The following is a 19,878-nucleotide window of genomic DNA, read 5'->3' as shown; positions in this document are numbered from 1 at the left end:
CCAGGCCAGCTACAATATTATGGTTTCAGTGTCGGTCATGCAGAACCAGCCCTGTTCTGATTTCAGAATTATGGTTGGCTGTCCTGGTGTAAAGTGACTCCCTCCTTTGAAGGAGGGTGGGACTGGGGAGCAATAACATTAAAGGTTATGCTAATATTCCATGCTCGTGAAGGTTTCCTGGTTTCATTTGAAGCTGTCGTTTAAAATATATGAACTTCTAATAGTATCGATAAAGAAGTGTGAAAAAAAGGTGTGCATAGAAGCAAGCACACGTATTTTCCAGGTCATGCATTTTTTAAATAATAGATGTGAAAAAATGGTTATTTTTCTTTAAGACAGAGATTTATGAGTGATTTCTTATAAGTTTTTTTTTAGAACTCGAAAGAATAACAAAACCCTAGTATGTTTCCCTTAATCCACTGGAAATAATTATAACATTAATCACCATTAGAACTAAAGGGGAAATGTATTATAGATTCAATAACATCCATTTTTATGCCTAACAGAAATGAATTTATGATTAGTGAGGGACAAAACCCTTTATTTTTGAGCATTTTGAACCTAAGATGTACCAGATAGGGGGGTTGGTAACCTTTGGGAGGATGGTAGCAGTGGTGGTCAGGTGGTAATTACCCATCGTCCTGAGCCCACATTATGACTGTTAGGAGAACCTTATGGTCCTATCCTCATCATTTGGATCTTTGGATTTTCCAGCCCCTTTTCTGTGTGGGTCCTGAAATAAACCTGATTATTTTCATGGAACCACCTTCATTCTCTTCCTCTGCTTGAAAATGTTGGTCATGGCATCTATGCCTCCTTGTTATTACCTGTTCCTTGTAGCTAAGGCAGGCACACCAACTTTGGACGTTACTCTCACTGCTGTTGGCCTGGCCCAGGTCCAATATTGATGGCCACAATTAGCAATTTACACTTGCAAAAATTGGTGGTGGTGGTGATGGGAGTAATAAAGAGTTTTATAGATTCCCTTTTACATAAAGAAAATTTCCTAGAAAATTATGTTTTTGATAGGAGAAAAAAGTTGTAATCTATGAAGGACTAACAATAATTGGCACACTGATTTTCAGCCCTTCCCTAGGGTACAAACACACTGGAGTTCTCGTGGTCAGGCCATGTAGGACACAGTTACTGAGCGCATTGCAGGGAAGAGTTTCAGAGCTGTAGGCTACTTGTTTTTTCCTGCACACGTAAAATTTCAAGTGCTGTAATTGTCCACTTATGATGTCATTTTGGAGCATACAGCAGGACTACCGAAAACTTAGTTTACACGTTATCTTGGATAGCTTATTGTTTTTCTGGGTTTTAGAAACACGTGGTGAAGAAATGGCTCAAATGTTTTTCTTCTGAAACACTGGGTCTGCTCTGCTAAATGTAACGTTCAACAGAATGGATGTTTATCCTGCTAAATATCCGCAAAATGTTTGGTAAGGCCAGGGTGGAAGGCTGCCTAACTCAGTGTATAATTTTGTGGTAAAGATAACATGGCAGAAAGTGCATCCTGACATTTGGAAAAAAAAAAAGAAGTGTTATTTTGCCAGAAAGATGTTTCCTTAAAGTATAGGTTGCAACTCTCAGGCAGATCCGGACTGGAGGCATATTTTGCTTGGCTTTCACAGTATTAAAAACAAAAAGTCTGACCACCTAGGTTGGAGACCCTGTTTGCTGGTTGTCCACACTCCCACCACTTGCTTTTGTCTCGGTTGCTCACGTTACTCCCCAGGGTTCTGAGACGTTTCTTTTGTGTCTCTTCCTAAAAGAAAGCTATTTGTAGGCAATGTCTGATTGCCAAGCCCTGAAGTTGCCATTGGACTGTTAGAAGAACCTCCTTCTTGCTCCTGCTCCTTGCTCCTCTTGGCTTCAGCCCAGGTTGGGCAATAGCAGGCCCCTGCTGGACTTTGGGAAAAGGAAAATGGAAGGAGAAGGGGAAGAAGTCCTGTCTGTGCTTCCCCAGCACTGGTCCCCCAATGTCCAAGGAGGTGGAGGGAAGCCAGGGAAAGGCTGCTCAATGCCATGCTCTAGCCAGGGAAGGAAGAGAAAACACCCCTCTCCTTACTCATCTTGTCTTCCTGTGTGCTTGTTTCTTGCCCCTGTATTTTTTAACACATGTGTGGGGTCCAATTAATCTGTTCTCATTTATGCAGCATACAGTTTTGAAGTCCACAGAACGTGGGTCACTGCGCCGGGGTCGTGGAGGGCAGTAGGGGAAGATACCCAGATCTGTCACTGCTGTGAATTTTAGTTCTATTATTGTGGTTTTAATTCCCACGTGAGAATTTCGAGGGTCAACTATATCCTTCACCAACCATACAATATCCTTAGAATTTTTATTTCTGTCTCTTAGAGACTAGAACTTGTATTCTCTTGACAGTGCACAATAGTTGCTTAACACTTTCTTCTGGCTCTTGAGTAGATCATTTTCAGAGACAGGGTACTTTCCAGCATTTTTTTTTTTTTTTTTTTTTTTTTAGTAGGCTCTATGGTTTATTCTTTGTTTTGCTTCCTTTACTCATCTTTGAACAGGGCGATATCATTTTGTCCGCACTCATTTGCCAATAGCCAGAGTGTGGGGTTCACTTTGATTCTGCCCTGTTTGTTTGCTGGGGGAATCCCTTTCTCGAATTTCCAGGCCAAAGGGTAGGCCATGCAGCTCCCAGCCTGAACGCCAGGATAGGAGCTCTGCTTCCAGGTAAGAGCTGCTCCTGCCCTGCCAGCTTTTTCTACCTGCTTCTCTGCCACTCTGAACCAGGGGCTGTAAACTCAGGGGCCTGAAGAAGTTAGGCAGATGAAACAAAATTATTATGGAAGCCATTGGTCTTAGACATTATGCAATGTATGGTGGCTGTGGAAGGCATTTAAGTGCAATATTTCTAAAGTGCTTTGCCCTTTTTTTTTAATGTTTATTTATTTTGAGAGAGAGAGGGGGAGGGACAGAGAGAGAGAGAGAGACAGAGACAGAATCCCAAACAGGCTCGGCACAGAGCCCCATGCAGGCTGGGCTCAATCCCACGAACAGTGATGTCATGAACCATTACATCATGACCTGAGCCAAAATCAAGAGTCAGATGCTTAGGCAATAGAGCCTGTGCTTTACCCTTTAATTTTTTTATTAAAATAATTTTTTTAATGTTTATTCATTTTTGAGAGAGAGAGAGAGAGAGAGAGCGAGTTAGGGAGAAACAGAGAGAGATGGAGACAGGATCTGAAGCAGGCTCCAGGCTCTGAGCTGTCAGCAGAGTCTGACATGGGGCCTGAACCCACGTGTTACGAGATCATGACCTGAGCTGAAGCCCGACGCTTAACTGCCTGAGCCACTCAGGTGCCCCTCTGCTTTGCCCTTTAAACAGTTTGCCCATGAACCAAATATGGTATTGGAGTCTTTTGTGTGAGACCGTGTTTCTAAAATAGTGTTTCTTAAACTTTTTTTGATTTTTTTTTTTGACCAAGTATATGCACATGATTTTTTAAATTAATTAATTAATTAATTAAAAGTTTATTTATTTATTTTGAGAGACAGAGACAGCATGAGTGGGAGAGAGGGACAGGGAGGGAGAGATAGACTCCCAAGCAAGCCCTACACTCAGTGCAGAGCCCGATGTAGGGCTTGAATTCGTGAACCACGAGGTCATGGCCTGAGCTGAAATCAAGAGTTGGATGCTTAACTGGGTAAGCCAGCCAGGTGCCTCTGCACATGATTATTTTTAAAACAGAAGTCCAATATTTTATATTTTGGGGATTCTTTTCTGAGAGTAAATCTCAGAACTGAGATTGCTTATTCTAGGAGTCTAAAAATTAGTAGCGTTTTTTGTTTGTTTTTAAATCTACACCTTTATTTATTTACTTTTCAGTTAGTTTAAATCCTTGAGGGGTACAACATCACATGGATTCTCTGGCCAATGGCTTTAGCAGGAAGGTAGCTTGGGAATTTGGCATGAATCATGCCACTATTTCCATGAGCATGAGTTACTTTTCCCCAGATTACTCTGGTTTTATTTGGTTTGCCACCAGGAGTCACTGTGTTGTTCTTTGCTTTGTACACATAAGCACATCTCTTGCCTAGATAGAATTCAGTTTCATCTCGAGCATAAACACCTTCAATTTTAAGAAGAGCTGTGTGCTCCCTCTGGTTCCGGAGACCCCACTTACACCAGCAAAAATGGCTTTGGACCCCAGGCTTCCAGACATATTTGTCATTTCAGGAGTCCTGTTCTCAGCAGGCCTCCATGGGTTCCAAGATGGCAGAAAGAGACTAAACATTAGTAGCTTTTGATAAATAGATTCCCAAAATGTTTCTCAAAAGATTTATGCTGGTTTACATTGCCTAGGCAATGTTTTTTTACTGTAACCAGAATTCAAATTTAAATTATTTTGTGATTTTTAATGGATGAGGTATTATTTCATTCTTTTTTAATTTATATTTTAAAATTTATTAGAGTAGTGGAACATTTCATTGGTTAGTAATGTTATCTTCTCTTATAATAATAATATTCATAAAAGATATAGTAAAATGAGCAACTTATGATAAAGTAAATCAACAAGCACAAAATCTTCTTAGATCACCCCTCAAAAAATGACTTTATCATTTATCTGCAATAGATATGTCTCACTTTTTGTGGTATAATGGCCACAGTTATCTTACTCTATTTTATTAGTCCTTGTCAATAAATATGTTGCAGAACAGAGAACTGTGCATCAAACAAGAGTGGACTGTTAATATTTTTGTGGTTTATAAGGAAAGAAATTTTCAGGGTGTTTTCCCTGGGGAAAAAAAAGTTTAAATCTAGATATAGTTGATTTTTCAATATTGAGTTTTATTTCTGGAAAACTATTATACCACATATAACTTCTCACTAGTATTTCATTACCAATGGATTTTGATACTGTAATTCTTACCTTGAGATATGTGTACCTCTGAGCCCTTTACCTTCTCCAGCAAATCAATGAGTGTTTTGCAGACAAATATTACTATTCCTGCTAGATGGATTCTTTTCCTGACTTTACCTGTCATATAAATAGCTTCTCCCCATCATCTTGGTTTTAATGAAAGTATGAAATCTATATACTTTTATTTTTCTGTATGCCATCTTAGTAATATATACTCAAAACTACATGTATAACTTTTGCTGAAATATCTTTTGAGTTTTACTATACTACTCTTTTGAGTCATAAAAAAGACCCAAAAGATTTTAAGCCTTGCCCATGTATTATGAACTACACATGATTTTTGTTTTGTAATGGACTAAAAACCCATTTACTTCAACAGAATTGGACCAGGTTTTAGAAAATAAAAGCATTTATCCATGGTGATGCAGAATTGTAGCAGTGTTTATACTTTTGATCATTCCTTAGAGAAGTATTACCTTGGTAGACAACCAGCTGGCTTCAGGGAAAATTGTACCCTTGATACATGCTTAAAACAGCAGTGTAAAACGTAACTGGCTGACCGTGCTGGTTTTGGTTAGGGTCACTTTCTTATTATTCATGGTATGCTGGGAGCACAGGGGATGATATCAGTTTCTACCCTGTAGAACTCTTATGATGGCCAGACATAGTATTTCCCTTTGTTGTCAACACTTGAGAAAAATTTGCCAAGTGGAGACTTATGAATAGAAAAGGAGAGAATATTAGTAATTGTGGTTTGTTTTCAGAAGAGAAAAATGCAGTTTTTCAATGTTATTTTAGAAAAGATCTTAGGAGTTAAAGTTTAAAATTCTAAAAAACTTTTGTTTTTAACAAATAGGGCATGATTTTTAATCCCAGTATTCTTTAATTTCTTTCCTAAGTATGTTTTGTCCTAGGACATTGTGGCAACCCATATTACAGTCCTTTGGGACCTGGGTTAACTCATCTTTGTTTCCCTAGTATTGGCACATGTGAACAGTTCAATAAATTGTTTTTGACATGAACCAGTGACCTTGGAATTTTTACAACATTAAAAATTAATTGAGAAATTAAATGGGAAACATAATAAGATGATGGTGATTTTTCTGGTTGGTACCAATGTTCCAGACTTTCTTAGTTGGCGTTGTTTTATCTCCTAATTACTGGCAGAGTAGGGAACAAAGACAGGAAGCTCAGAAGGTTCTCTATTATGTAGCTAGACCCCATTGTTTTTTTGGGCAGTGGACTACAGATGCTGTTACTACCTGTAAGTTATCTTCATGATTCTAATTGGCTGATTTACCTTTGAAGTTTTTTTCGGGAGAGGAAAGCCATTTCAGACAATCAAGCTGGGAAAGGATCTATGTGGCATTAGTGATCTTAGGAAAAAAATGTCTTTGTGTCTGTTTCAGAACAGAGGATAGTGAGGAAACCAGATGCATGGTTTTCCAAGAAAGAGGGCATGATGAACAATTAAGTTTGATTATATATTTTTATATTTGGGATGTTATATTATGAAGAGATTTTATTTCCAGATCCCAAAGGGACCGATGTGCATCAACAACAAAAATCAAACAGCCTGATTTAAAAAAAAGTAAAAGATTAAAGAATTTTCAGTGATGAAACTTCACTAATCATCAGGGAAATAGAAATGAAAACCACAATGAGATACCACCATATACCTATTAGGATGACTGCTATAAACACACACACACACACACACACACACACACACACACACACACACACAACAAAATGACAAATGTTTTGAGGATATACATAAATTGGAACCCCTATGCATTGGTGGTGGGAATGTAAAATAGTGCAAATGCCTTGGAAACTGGTATGATTATTCCTCAAAAAGTTAAACATAGTATTACCATGTGATCAGCAGTTCCACTTCTGGGTATATACCTAAAAGAAGTGAAGGCAGTGACTTGAATAGATATTTCTACACCCATGTTCATAGCAGCATTTTCACAATGGCCAAAGTATGGAAGTAACTCACATGTCTGAGAGATGAATGGTTATAGAAAATGTGGTTCCTGCATGCAATGGAATAGTATTCAGCCTCAAGGGGGGAAATTCTGACACATGCTACAACATGGATGAACCTTGGAGACATTATGCTAAGTGAAAGAAGCCAATCACAAAAGGACAAATATTGTATGATTCCACTTATATGAGGCTCCTACAACAGTCAAATTTATAGAGTCAGAAAGTAGATGCTGGTTGCCAGGGTTTGGAAGAGGGGACGAATAAGGAGTTGTTGTTTAATGGGCACAGAGTTTCCGTTGGGGAAGATGAGAAAGTTCTAAAGGTGGATGGTGCTGATAATTGTGCGGCAGTATGAATGTGCTAAATGCCATAGAAGTGTTCAGTTAAATGGTTAAACACTTGGGGGCAGTTAAACAGAATGGTTAAAATGGTGGCACCTGGGTGGCACAGTTTAAGCGTCCGACTTCGGCTCAGGTCATGATCTCATGGTTCGTGGGTTCGAGTCCTGCATTGGGCTCTGTGCGGTCAGAGTAGGGCCTGGAGCCTGCTTCAGACTCTGTGTCTCCCTCTCTCTCTGCCCTTCCCGCACTCACACTCTGTCTCTCTCTGTCTCTCAAAAATAAATAAACCTTAAATTTTTTTTTTTAAAAAAGAATGATTAAAATAGTGGAACAAACAAAACTATCTGTATGGACATTTCAGTCAGCCCATAATCATAACCTAGATGCTAAACATGAGTCATCTGTGAATTATCAACCCCTTCTCCCACACAATATGTCTATATTACCATGGTAACAAAATAATACTACTTCAGTGAAGGTAAACTACTTGAATTAATAAATGTAGTGGAATGGTACCACCATTGGTCTTCACTGTTGGATCAGGTTCTAGATTTGCCAAGAAGTGTATAGGAGCTATTGTACTCCAGCTTCTTCATTTATTATGAGAGTATAATCATATTGACAGCAGAATTTTAGTTGTGGTATTTCTGAATGCTTCTGTTGCTGTAAACTCCAAAGAAAAAGTCTCCTAGAACTCAACATGGTTCTAAGGCTAGAAGATGCAGAAGATACAACTCCCTGTGTTTCCAAAAGTACAGCTTGGCTTTGCACTAGGTCTTGTTAACAGTTTTCTAAAATAGTACAACATGGAAGTCAATAATGTTCATATCCAAATGACATGTTATAGCTTTTCTTCCTGAAAAAAATGCATAGGAGTTGCAGGGGAGATGGGTTATGAGTTTATGGAAATATTCTAAATCCTGCTGAAAAACGATAGAGCCATGATAAAATGAACACAGTAAAAAAGCTTGAGAAGTGGCTGCTTTAGTCATTGAAAAATTGTCTAGGCACAAAAACATGTTGAAATTTATGGATGGTTGTGTTTTGCATGATGCTTAAGCTAACGGAGAAAATGAAAAAAGATCTTTTAAGACACATTTATTTATATATTTACTCATGGCTTAACTGCATATTTAATAAATGTCCACCAGTCCAGTTAATGCCTTTATCATCATGGTGACATGACCTTTTATAAATAGAGAAATGAAATTTATGTTCAGTACCAGGGAAAGGAAATGTTCTGTTCATGTTTTTGTTACAAGTATGCATTTAAAAGGACTTCTTTTTTAATGTATTTTATAGCTCTGTGCAATCTCTCCTAAAAGCTTAAGGGCATCAGAGTATTGGATGTTTAATGATTCATTTAAATCACTGTGTTTGTATGCTTCTTCCTTTTTTTTAAGTGAACCTTAAAACATTTCTTGAGTCCTCATCCACAACCACACATTAGGTATTGTAGTTAGGTACATAATACATGATACCTTCTGAATTTTGTGCTTTTGAATGAGTTAGAGTCTTCTGGGAGAGAGAGTACAGATACCCCCACCTACCTCTCTAAGAAAAAGAATACCCTTAAAAAAAAAGAAATAAAAAGATGCTTAAGTATGTTTTCAAGCTGTTTGTTTTAATAATATATACGTTTGTCTCCAAATAATAACATGAGCATAATTTTCTCAATTTAATGCATATTTGTCATATGGTATGTTCTGCAATAGACATAAGCAGTTTCTGCCTTCAAATTTGTGATTTTGAGTGTGGTTGGAAGGGCTAATATGACAGATGTACACAGGGTAAATTACTAGTATTCCTAAGAGAGAGATAGCAATGAGTGTTGCCTTGACCCTAGTACTTGACCCTTGCCCTTGTACCCCAGTTTTATATTTCATAGAATATCCTTGCATTGTCAGCTACTTCAAATTCTGTTAGGAAATGGTCGCTAGAATGTATATAATATAATATGAAAAAGGGGACCAACGAGGAGGTATTGTGTGAGATGGGTCTTGAGGGAGGGATAGAATGCCTGCCAATATGGGGAAGGAAGTCAGAGGTGGGAAAGTATGGGTCAGATTCACAGAGTAGTGAATGGTCTTACGTGACCTAAGCCTAGAGGGACTCTAAGGAAACAAGCCAGAAAGGTAAGGTTGACTGGTAGAAACATGTTTATCTGACATGGTTTGAAATTACTCCTGAAAGATGTCCACTTTTAATTTTTGCAAGAGTAGTTTGTCCTTGACTCTTCAATATTTGAGCTCTGATTGTACAAATAATTCAGACAAGAATGAACCAGTGAAGATGTCTGTAATTTTCCCAGACATTTCATGCCTTTGTTAGTAGTATTTGTTCATTCTTTTCCTGTTGATTTTACTCAGTTCTCTGTGCTCTGCTTGCTCCCTTACCTACTTTTTTCCACATGGGTGATAAAGCCCCGAGGATTTAGTTTTTCTCCATTTACTCCACTTTCCTACAATAGCAAAATATTTGTAACCCCACCACTAATATCCTTGCCAAAATGGACTTTTCCGGACTTTCTCTGGAGTTCATGACTGTTCTTTCTCTTTCAGCATTGGTATTTCTCCAGTGGAATATCAGTACATGGTCTGCGCATGAAGATCATGCAGATTAATAATTGTTATTGGGCATATTACACATTTGCTAGCCTGTGATTAATTGTGGTTTTTTTCTGGCTAACATTTCAAATGCATTTGGCTACTAAACAAGAAAACATTAAAAAAAATTCATTCGCAATGATATTTGAAGCTAATTTAAATCATGTTCTTAATGATTCTGGATTATTTAAATACTGATGAATACATTCTTGATTAATGAAACACAGGTGTGTGATTTTACTATTACTTCTGCTTATATGTATTTATAAACATTTGATTTCAAAAGGAAATGGTAAGGGCCCTGCTATGGTGTTTCTTTTGCTTTTCATTAGCTTTATACTCAGATAAAAACAATGTATAAAAGGGCTGTAAATTACCTACCCAAAGTATTACTTTCTTAATTTATCTTATGAGCAGTCAGAATAGGCTACTGAACTTTGTGTTGGGTGGGTTGAAATGCTCTGTAGGAGAAAGTCTTGCTATGGAGTTTGAGAAAGAAATATATATATATTTTATATATTTTGCTTTTTGAATATCAGTGTTACACATTCAGGCGTATGCAAGCTTAATGCTTCGCTTGTCTGTATCATTTTCTCCTGGAATGACAGCTTAACAGTTTTCCTGGTTGGATTGTGTTAAAATCTTTAAAGGCTACATTCACTAAAACATATGTCCAATGTTTGGGCAGCCAAAATCTGTGCAGTCATTTTAACAGAGTATAACTTAGCAATCCTGCTATTACCACAGATATCTTATTGTCATTTCTACATTAAAATATCCTCAGTTTGGAGTCTACTATTTCATAGTTAAATTGTGGGATGTGCTGAAGTATACTTTTGCCTATCTTAAAAATGGAGCTAGCTAAGAAAGCAATAGCTTCAGTAAATCACAGGAGGACATACTTAATATAATGAAATTATTTTATAATAGGTTTTTATCTAATTAACTTTTCTGGAGCATCTGCCATATTCTGAGCATCGTACTAGGTATCCTGCATAGAGAACTTGAAGTGATAGCCATTTGTAATGACGTCTGGGTAGAAGAAGTACTACAGGAACACATCATGGAACAGTCAGACCAGGAACAAGGCATCGCCAGGGTTCCATCAGAACAGAGGTGTCTTGATCTGTCTGCTGTAGGCAACCTTGCTGAGTGTTCGGTATTGAAATTCTGATAACTCCTCTTATGATAGGCTGCCGCTGGTGCCCTGGGGGAGAGGATGGCTAACTGAAATAGTGAGAAAGTGAGACTCCATGAGAGAAATCCAGGGCCAACCAGTACTAACGGACTTAGCAGCCACAGGCTATTTTACTCCTCCTAGCCTTTCAGAATTGCTTTTAAAGTTTTCTTGACAAATCTTCTGGAGCCATAGGGAACAAAGCCCTTTTGTTGAGAGGTAGGGGATACAGAGAACAGTTATTCACAGCCCTGGTCTTTAATTGGCTTAGCTTTCCCTGGTGCCATTTGTTGCCTCTAACTCACTGGTGCTCCATCTGCCTGAGGCCAGAATCCTGGAGCAGGTCTTAGTGGCAGAAAGTTGAAGAAGCAGATACTGGAAAATCCAGCCTTACGTGATCTTTCCTGGCTCTGATAGGTTTAGCTTTTCATATTGAAAAGTTGTTTAAACTCCTTTAAATTTTTTTCAAGTGGTGAAATAGGTTTATCTCAGAAGAAAACTTGAAACTTTAAACATTTCTTCTAAAGAAAATGAATTTTAAAGTATTATTACTATTTATATTTATGGTTATTTTAAAAAGGTTAACAGCTGTCCCTGTTGAAAGGCACCATATTGGTGTTTACTAAATATATCAAAATACTAAATTTGGCTAGCAGTATGACTTGGCAGTTGTGTACCATTGTGCTTAAATGTATGAAAATTAAGTGCCTGTTAAAGTTGACAAAAAACATGCAATTTAATCAGAATATCTAATTGAATCACAAAGAATAGCGTAACACTGTCCAATTTTCTAGATTTGTAATGATCTCATCAGAGTATTAGCAAAGTGTTAATAATTTCCAAAAGTATAGAAAAAAACCAATCATCATAAATTCTAGTAAATTAAAACTGCAAATGATAAAAAAGAACATACCAAGTTGAATTTATTTATATCTTACAAAATTATTGAAATGCATTTATAGACTAATCTTTAATAATATATGCTAATTCTTTGATGATAAGACTTTGACAATATCAATGTGACTTCTAAATTTTGGCAATTTTCAGAATTTTGATGTAATTTTATTTTACACATTTTAATACTTTTCAGATGTCAGAGTTGACTTTAGGAAGCAAAAATGAAACTTAGGTGCTTTCCAAATTAAATTAAGTAATCAATCTAAAATGGTCAGCTCACAGCCTAGCACATAGCAACTTGCAGGACAACCAGTTGTTTATGATTACCATTATTTCTGTCTCTTTTCTTCTTGCCACACTGTCTCCCTCTGGTTTTTATACCATAATAATTTCCATAAACTCACAGTGTTATTACTTTTTGTTGTGTCTACCCTTTAGCTCTTGGTGTTTTAGAAATTTCTAGAATTTCTTCTGTAACTGTCAGCATAACTCCTGATCTAAGAACATGCATGTACATAACACACATATGGAGGTGCTGAAGAATTCTGTTTCCTCCTATACTAATAGCTGATTTACCGTGCTGTCTAGGATCCAACAGTTTGAGGGTCAGGAGGTGAGCTGGATATAATCCTGACATGGAGCATATCACACAGAGACTGACAAGGGAAGGCTGAATCCCTGTGTTTTTAGTGTGCCTGTTTGCTGCTGGAGTTTGGGACCTTAGGGTTTCCTTGTATGTGAAGCTACTCCAAAATGCCATTAAAAAAACCCCAAAACACATTGTTAACGTTTTTTGAGGAGATTATGACTACAACATAGCAAGTACTTGTTGCCTTCACCATTAATTCAAGGGCTTTACCTTTATTTATGACTTATTGAGAATACTTTCAATAATATAAAAATACTTTTTACATAAAGTGAAATACAAAAGCCTTTTCCCAACAATTCCTTCACTGTCACTCTTTAGGAGGAACAAGTTTTGGTAGTTCGGAATAAATCCCTCCAGACTGTTTACACAAGTTGACTCAGTACATACAGCTAGTTTTATTGGTGTCCCACTGCTGTGGTAATTGGGTTTTTTTATTTGTTTTTTTGTCTTTTGTAAAAATGAAGTTATATTGCTCTGCAGTTTGCTGATTTTACCAATTAATTTACCATAGGCCTCTTTCCATGTCCTCAGTCTTTTTCATGACTGTATAATACCCAACTGTATTGCTATAGCTTGGTTTATCTAGACTTTCTCCTGCTGAAGGACACTCAGATGGTCTCTGGACTTGGAGATTTTTGTTCTGGCTACATCTGTGCTTAGTTTCCCACTACATTCTGCAGGATTTAGGAAGCCAGGCTGTCTGCCCTGGTTGGTTATCAGCCTCCAGGGATCATTCTGAAGGCTGTCATTTGATCTTGCATGGGACTTAGCTCAAATAAAAAACACCAAATCTGTTGTGTGGAGGTCTAAGGTAACAGTAGCATTTTTATAGAAGTGTCTCATTTCTACCTCCTGGAGATTTGAGATGCATCCTCTAGCTGGGATGGATTTTAACGAGGTCATCTCTGGACACTTAGGCATTGGCAGATTTCTGAGTTTCAGAGCAATAAGAAAGGTTTAATTGTCAAATCTGTTTCTTCTCATTGGTAGATCAGCATTGCTTTGAGAACACATTTGTTTTTTCATGATCGTGGACTGTTTTTGTCTTTGTATATTCCTAACCAGGTGCGTTGAAATTTGTGACTTTTGTAAATGGCATAATTAATCACGGTCATAAAATCCAAGTAGCAGTATCCCAAGGTTAGCATTTCACTGGGGGTGGGGATGGTATTCATTAAGGTGTCCATAAAATTTTATGTTCTTAAGTCACTATTTACTCAGTATATACAATAACTTATTTTTATCATGGCTATTGGCCATATCTTAGGGTTTAACATCTGCTGACTGAAATGGTTGCATACTTTTAAGATTTTAAACTCTAATTGCTTAGAATGAAGGAAATCTTTTAGCTTATGTACATATTTTTGCTTGGAAGATCTTATTTCATATTCGCAAAATATTAATGTAGAATTTAAGAAAGTTGTTATCAAATTATTAGACGTGTAGAGGAAAATTACCCCTTTGGTAACATGTAATTATTCAACGTATTTTAAGCAGTAACTTGCTGTTGATTTTAATATTTTTTACCTTCCAACACAGCTGGCATCCTGCTATGATATCATAGCTATTCTTTTTGATTTATTATTGTACAGAGTATATCATGCTGTGTGAACAACCACAGTGAGCCGGTATTGAGAATATATCTTTATTGTTTGTGACATTTCCTATGTTAAAATAGAGTTGTGGTCGTTAACCAGGTTTTAATGCACAGGGACAGAAATGGTTATAACGCTTTTACTTCTGCAGGGATTTCTTCCTGCTCAGTTTCCTTAAATATCTAGGAGCTTGAGTTTTTCCTGCAGTGCAGCTTTTATATGCTATTTTTGTGTTTTCCTTTTCCACAAAATAATATTTTCAAAGGCTATTTATTTATATTGCAAATACACCCCAAAATGAACCAAAAAAAATCACTTTGATTCCTAAAGCAATATGAAGAAAAAATGATTTTGAGATGACAGTGTGAAATACAGTAATTATGTTTGTAACACAAAAGTATTTTATAATGGAATGCATTTTTGATGACAAGATTACAAATCTCATTTTTCTTTGGTAGTAGGATTAGAAACTATATTGAAAAATTTTGTAACAATGCAAGTACCAAATGACTGTCCAGTGTGAGAGAGTTTTAACTTCCTTGGCATAAAATTGTATTATTAATTTTAAATTATTTATTGGACTGAAATCAGTTGTTTTTATTCCTTAATCAAAACTGCCATCGTATGCTTGAAAACATGTATTCTCTTCAACATCAGATTCCCCCTTTCTTTTCCAGTCTGTGATCAAAACAGGGCGACTGCTAATCAGTCACGAGGCTCCCTTGACAGGCGGCTTTGCATCGGAGATCAGCTCTACGGTTCAGGTAGAGTCACTTCTTGGCACTGATTTTAACATTCGTGCGATGGTACTTGCCAATTCCAAGAAAAAGTTACTTATCACGATACATGCACTTTTTGGAAATGCATGTTTTCCATTTGACTCCACTGTCCTTTAGTTAGTTAGTGGTCTAATTACATCTTCTGGAAAAGAAATCTTGAAGTAATAAAAACTGAAATTTTTATAGGAAGAAGAAAGTTTGAAGTGAGTTTACAAAACAAATGTAAGTTCTGTCTGCTAGGATAACAGGAAATGAAAACTTTTAAATGAATGTGGTATTTCTCTTTTGATAAAACTTAAGCTTTTTATGCAATATGTTGATTTTCACAGCATTCACCTTAAAAAAGATGAATCTGTCAAAAGGTAATAATATAAATTCAATAAATAATTTCAAAAATCAATAATTAATTTAATTAGTTTAATTAATAATAATATTATGTTATGCTATTAGCCACGCTTTAGAAATGGTTTAAAGCCTTCTTTTTTAAAAAAAACTCAGTTAAACTGCAGCAAATTTTCCCATATACTGCTTTATGGAGGAGTTTTCTTTAAAATATTTGTTTGCATTTATCTCACAGATAGGAAATTAAGATGATTTAAATAAGTTTCATTTTTCCGAGTTTTTTAAATTAAAAATTGAATAACGATTTTAAATATAAAGTATATGCTTTTTAAATTCAGAATATCTTTACAGTTTGCAAACATTTTACTTCTCTTTACTGGTGTTCAGATGATTCTGTTGTTAAGATACATGTAAGTTGAGAGTTCCTTTAAGTGTATGTGGTTTAAAATTTTGATATAAAGTTATGATATATGAATAATGATAAGTTGTTATAGGTTAAGCTTTTAACCAGTAAACAATGATTTCTACCAATAAATTATTTTTAAGTGCAAATTGATGACATTGTAAGCACTTTGAAATTAAATGAAGCAAATTTAAACAAATGTTTATAAAACTAGATTGACATAATCTATAATTTATAGTAAAAAATTATACTGCTATTTTTATATGTTATATATTGTCACTAACGGAATTAAGAAAAGCAAATATTTGAGTTTGCAGATTTGTTTTTTTATTTATTATATAAATTAAAATTTGAGGCATACTGTTGCTTATCATTATATAACATGAGTGCCTGGTATTGTACATTTTATTCATTAACATAATGTACTAACTTTGTAAAAAAATGGGGGTGCAAGAACAAATCACCCTAAAACCAATATGCTATTTCAAGTCAGAGGCAAAACTGGAAAAAGAAACTGGAATTTTCTGACTCCTAGTCAATATGTAGTCCACTAAATCATTTGAAATGCTTGTGACTTGCTAATAGAATCTTGATCTAATAGCATTATTCATTTTGCTCACTGAATTCCATAGTGTTATCTCAAAAATTTCATTTTTAAATATAAAAAGAAAACAAGTACAACGCAGAATTAGACATTATCTCTTGTGAAGTTCACTTTCTCTAAGTGTGCTTAAGCTTGATCTCCATAAATTATTAGTAAGCTGCAGTAAGTGTAACATATTTTTCAGACTGGAAAGGAATTAGAAAGATCACCTAATTTAGTGTCTGTCGGTCTTGAATAACGTGTGGACTTGTGTTCCCAGAAAAATGTCAGGTCTCAAGAATACATTTGTGAATTTCAGTTTGAGGACCATCGTATCATGAGTTAAACAAAGTCATTGCAAAAAGCTAACACGAACAAGATCATAACCGCTGTGTTAAGACCAGATCCTGAAATTACTTGATAATAATTGGTGGTAAAAGTTGTGAATGAGATTATCCAAAATATAATTATATTTGTATCATAACATGAAGACAACAAAACAAGACACCTTGTAACCCTCTCAGACTCCCAAGAATATGCCCATAGGTGTCTGCAGTCTACAGTCTGAGAAATCATGGCCTCATCTGACCCTATCCCTTTTACACACTCGTGTTTGTCATCCAGAGTGCATTTCACTTACCCAGTTTAAAAAGAGAGTGGAAGATCTGGAGCTAGGACAGGAGTCTGGAGCAAATGTTGAGTGTGTGCATATGCACTGTTTATTCAAGGTTTCCCCGAATCCCAGGAGGAAGATAGAAGTTTTAAATTTATTATAAAATGTTCTGTTTTCCATGTTAAAATCATTCAACCAACCAACCACAAAATGAATTAAGGCAATGATGTAGAGGGGTCTGCATTTGATGTTTTGGGGAATTAGTATTTAGATTTAGTAGTATGAGGATGAATTTGAAAATACAGGTGTTTTTGCTTATTCACATTTTATTTGCACAAATGGAAAGTATGAAAAATGAATTTTAATAAAATATATCAACATAATGTCCCCAAATGTTTGCCGATTGTGGCTTTTATGTACTGATAAGAGAGGGGGAATAAAGACACCTTGAGAGGTTTTGTTGTTGTTGGTAATAAGATTTGCATATAATTTGCATATAATTTGCATGTCTGAATGATAAAATCTACTTTTTCGTAATTGTTTCACGCACATATGCAGCTAAATGCAGTGTACTATATTGAGCATCTTTTTTTATGGGAGGCCTCGTTCCCTGTTACAAGTGAAACCTACATCCTGTTACCAGGGCCTTGGATGATTTAAACTGAAATTACTTAAGTGTGACATGCACTTACTTTCACCACTTGGAATGATTCATGTTTCCATATTTCTTTTTGTCGTATAAACTACAATGTAAGGTTAAAAAAAAGACAAAGCAGGGTTAAGATATTGAAAGCCAATTTTCTGGGACAGCAGGGAAAAGGTACACAGAGAACTTTTCATTGTTGTCTTGGAAAACAAGTCTGAAACTATGGATGAGAATGATCTATAAATTTTGAGCACTATTGATTAAAATACTGAGTTATTCTGATTGTTTTATCAACGAATGTAAATTTTATGTAAAAGTGAGCACACACACACACACACACACACACACACACATCTGCTCCACAAGCACTAGTTTGTGGAAGATCTCCGGTACTTCAAAAGGTCATGGTTAATCTTATACAAAATTGCTCTTAATATTATAGTATTTTCAGAGAATGAGGATTAACAATAAAACTACTGTTTTTAAATATGTTCAAATCTGAGAGCACCATTTTGTTTCCCTTACATTTTGAATTATTACCCATATTAAAAATAAAAAATATTGAAGGCAATACAGCACTTTAGAATATTCTTTTAAGTGTATGGTCGGTATTTTTAGATAGAAAAATTAGATCATACTATATAAAATTGAATATCAACAGAACATTTTTTTCTGCTAGGTATAGGAAGTAGTATATTGCTGGCATTACTATTAAGGGTTTTTTGTTGTTCTACAGATAAAATATGAAAAGAATGAATATGAAATGTATTCATACTTTATTTACATAACTTTTCAATTTACGGCAGATGCTCTTCCATCATACAAGGAATTCATTGTCCACATCTTAAGTATGTTCGTGCCTGTTGCCTCTTTTTCATAAAGAAAATTTTATTTTATTAAAAAAGTATTCATTGTTAACAGCCTTAGTATGAAGTAATGTTAAACTCACAGAAGTGACTAAACATAACATTTTTAGAACATGTTTGTCAATAGCTTCTTCGTGAAATTTATATGAATGCTTACGGAAATCAAAACCAATGCATCGAATCTAAGAACTGCTTTGCATTCCTATTGGATTTAATTTGGATGTTAACTAAGAGGCAGAACAAACTGAGGTCTGGTGTATTTGGCTTCCCCGCTGGGGAAGATTTCTTGGTCCATCATCCAAAGCTTCCCTGTCTCTTCCCATCTAATTTTACATTCCCATCTGTTCTCACTTTGGGGGTGAAGGAACTTTTTCCTTCTTTCATTTGACACATACTGAAACTTGGAGATGTGCTACTTTTAGGGAGGTATGCGTTCCATTGTGCACCCTGATTTGTAGAAAAGCACAAAGACAACAGTTTAGGTGGTTCATTGACCTCACAGTGTAGTTTGAGCAAAGATTTCATTGTTTCAGAGAATTATATAAATTAATTATGTGTGATGTTTGTATTCCTCAGCTTCATGTAACCCCAGGTTAAAAAAAAAAAATCATTCCTTTGCAAAAAGAAATGTGTTAACCTTATCCACTTTAATATTCCTCTAATTAATTTATATTATATGCTCTAGAATGCAATGTTCAAAATAGGCATTATTTATTTAAATATTAAGGCCAAGTAATTTATGGCATTTGAGTAGCTTTAAATAGTATAATTTCTTTAGCCTTGTAGAAACCAACCTTTATTATTAATTTCTAACACATTCCCATCATGATGAAATAAATCTTGACTCTGATAGGCTTGTGATAATTTTTTTCTTCTGGATTCAATGCTTAATATGGGCGCCAAAAATTTTAGGGATTGGGGTTGGCTTAAAGGTTTGAATTTTTTTTTTTTTTAACACATGGAAGCAATAAGTCTGCAATAAAGAGTCCAATTGGAGAGGATGGTAAGTTTCCATACCATTGTTCCATCCTTTCTGTGCGGTCTCTTTTCCTAGAATAAGAACTCAGAAATCGTGCATACTGACATATATTTTTAAGGTAATCATATTCTAATAGTTTGAGAGGATTTTTATAGGGTTTACACAAATCACTGTGTAAAAGGAAACTTTCATGATTTCAAATAAAGGAATTTTTCTTTTCTTACTGTTTCATGCTAGAAAGGATTATACAGAAGGATTTTTTAAAATAAACTTGTTATTACTACCAAATTTATGAACACTCTGTTTAAAAACATCAATCTGAAGAGGGAAAAACTCCTAAATGGTCTTGAGTTTTTATCATTGTGGAAAATGTTATGTTATATTAAAATTATGATGTTAAAAAGTAAGAGTTATCAGAGAAAGCTGTCAGAGTAGTAATTTGATGAATAGTTTATTGCAATTTTATAATCTTAATTTTTTAATTTATATTTTTAACCAATGATGCATT

At 35.4% G+C, this 19,878-nt stretch overlaps 1 protein-coding gene and 1 pseudogene across 2 annotated transcripts in view; one reads left to right on the top strand and one right to left on the bottom strand.

The window, feature by feature from the left end:
* Positions 1-19,878, top strand: part of BCKDHB (branched chain keto acid dehydrogenase E1 subunit beta) — a 202,982-nt gene that overhangs the window by 124,173 nt on the left and 58,931 nt on the right. For both annotated transcript variants that reach the window (XM_019442718.2, XM_019442719.2), the window contains exon 9: positions 14,837-14,923. In XM_019442718.2, coding sequence (XP_019298263.1) covers positions 14,837-14,923 — 87 coding nt within the window. The remainder of the gene's footprint in view (positions 1-14,836; positions 14,924-19,878) is intronic.
* LOC109263333 (60S ribosomal protein L35a-like) lies at positions 3,830-4,209 on the bottom strand (annotated as a pseudogene).

This window comes from Panthera pardus, unplaced genomic scaffold, assembly GCF_024362965.1.
Source record: "Panthera pardus isolate Hobbes unplaced genomic scaffold, ASM2436296v1 HiC_scaffold_17, whole genome shotgun sequence".
NCBI classification, from domain to species: Eukaryota; Metazoa; Chordata; class Mammalia; order Carnivora; family Felidae; genus Panthera; species Panthera pardus.
This window is presented reverse-complemented; position numbering and strand designations above follow the sequence as displayed.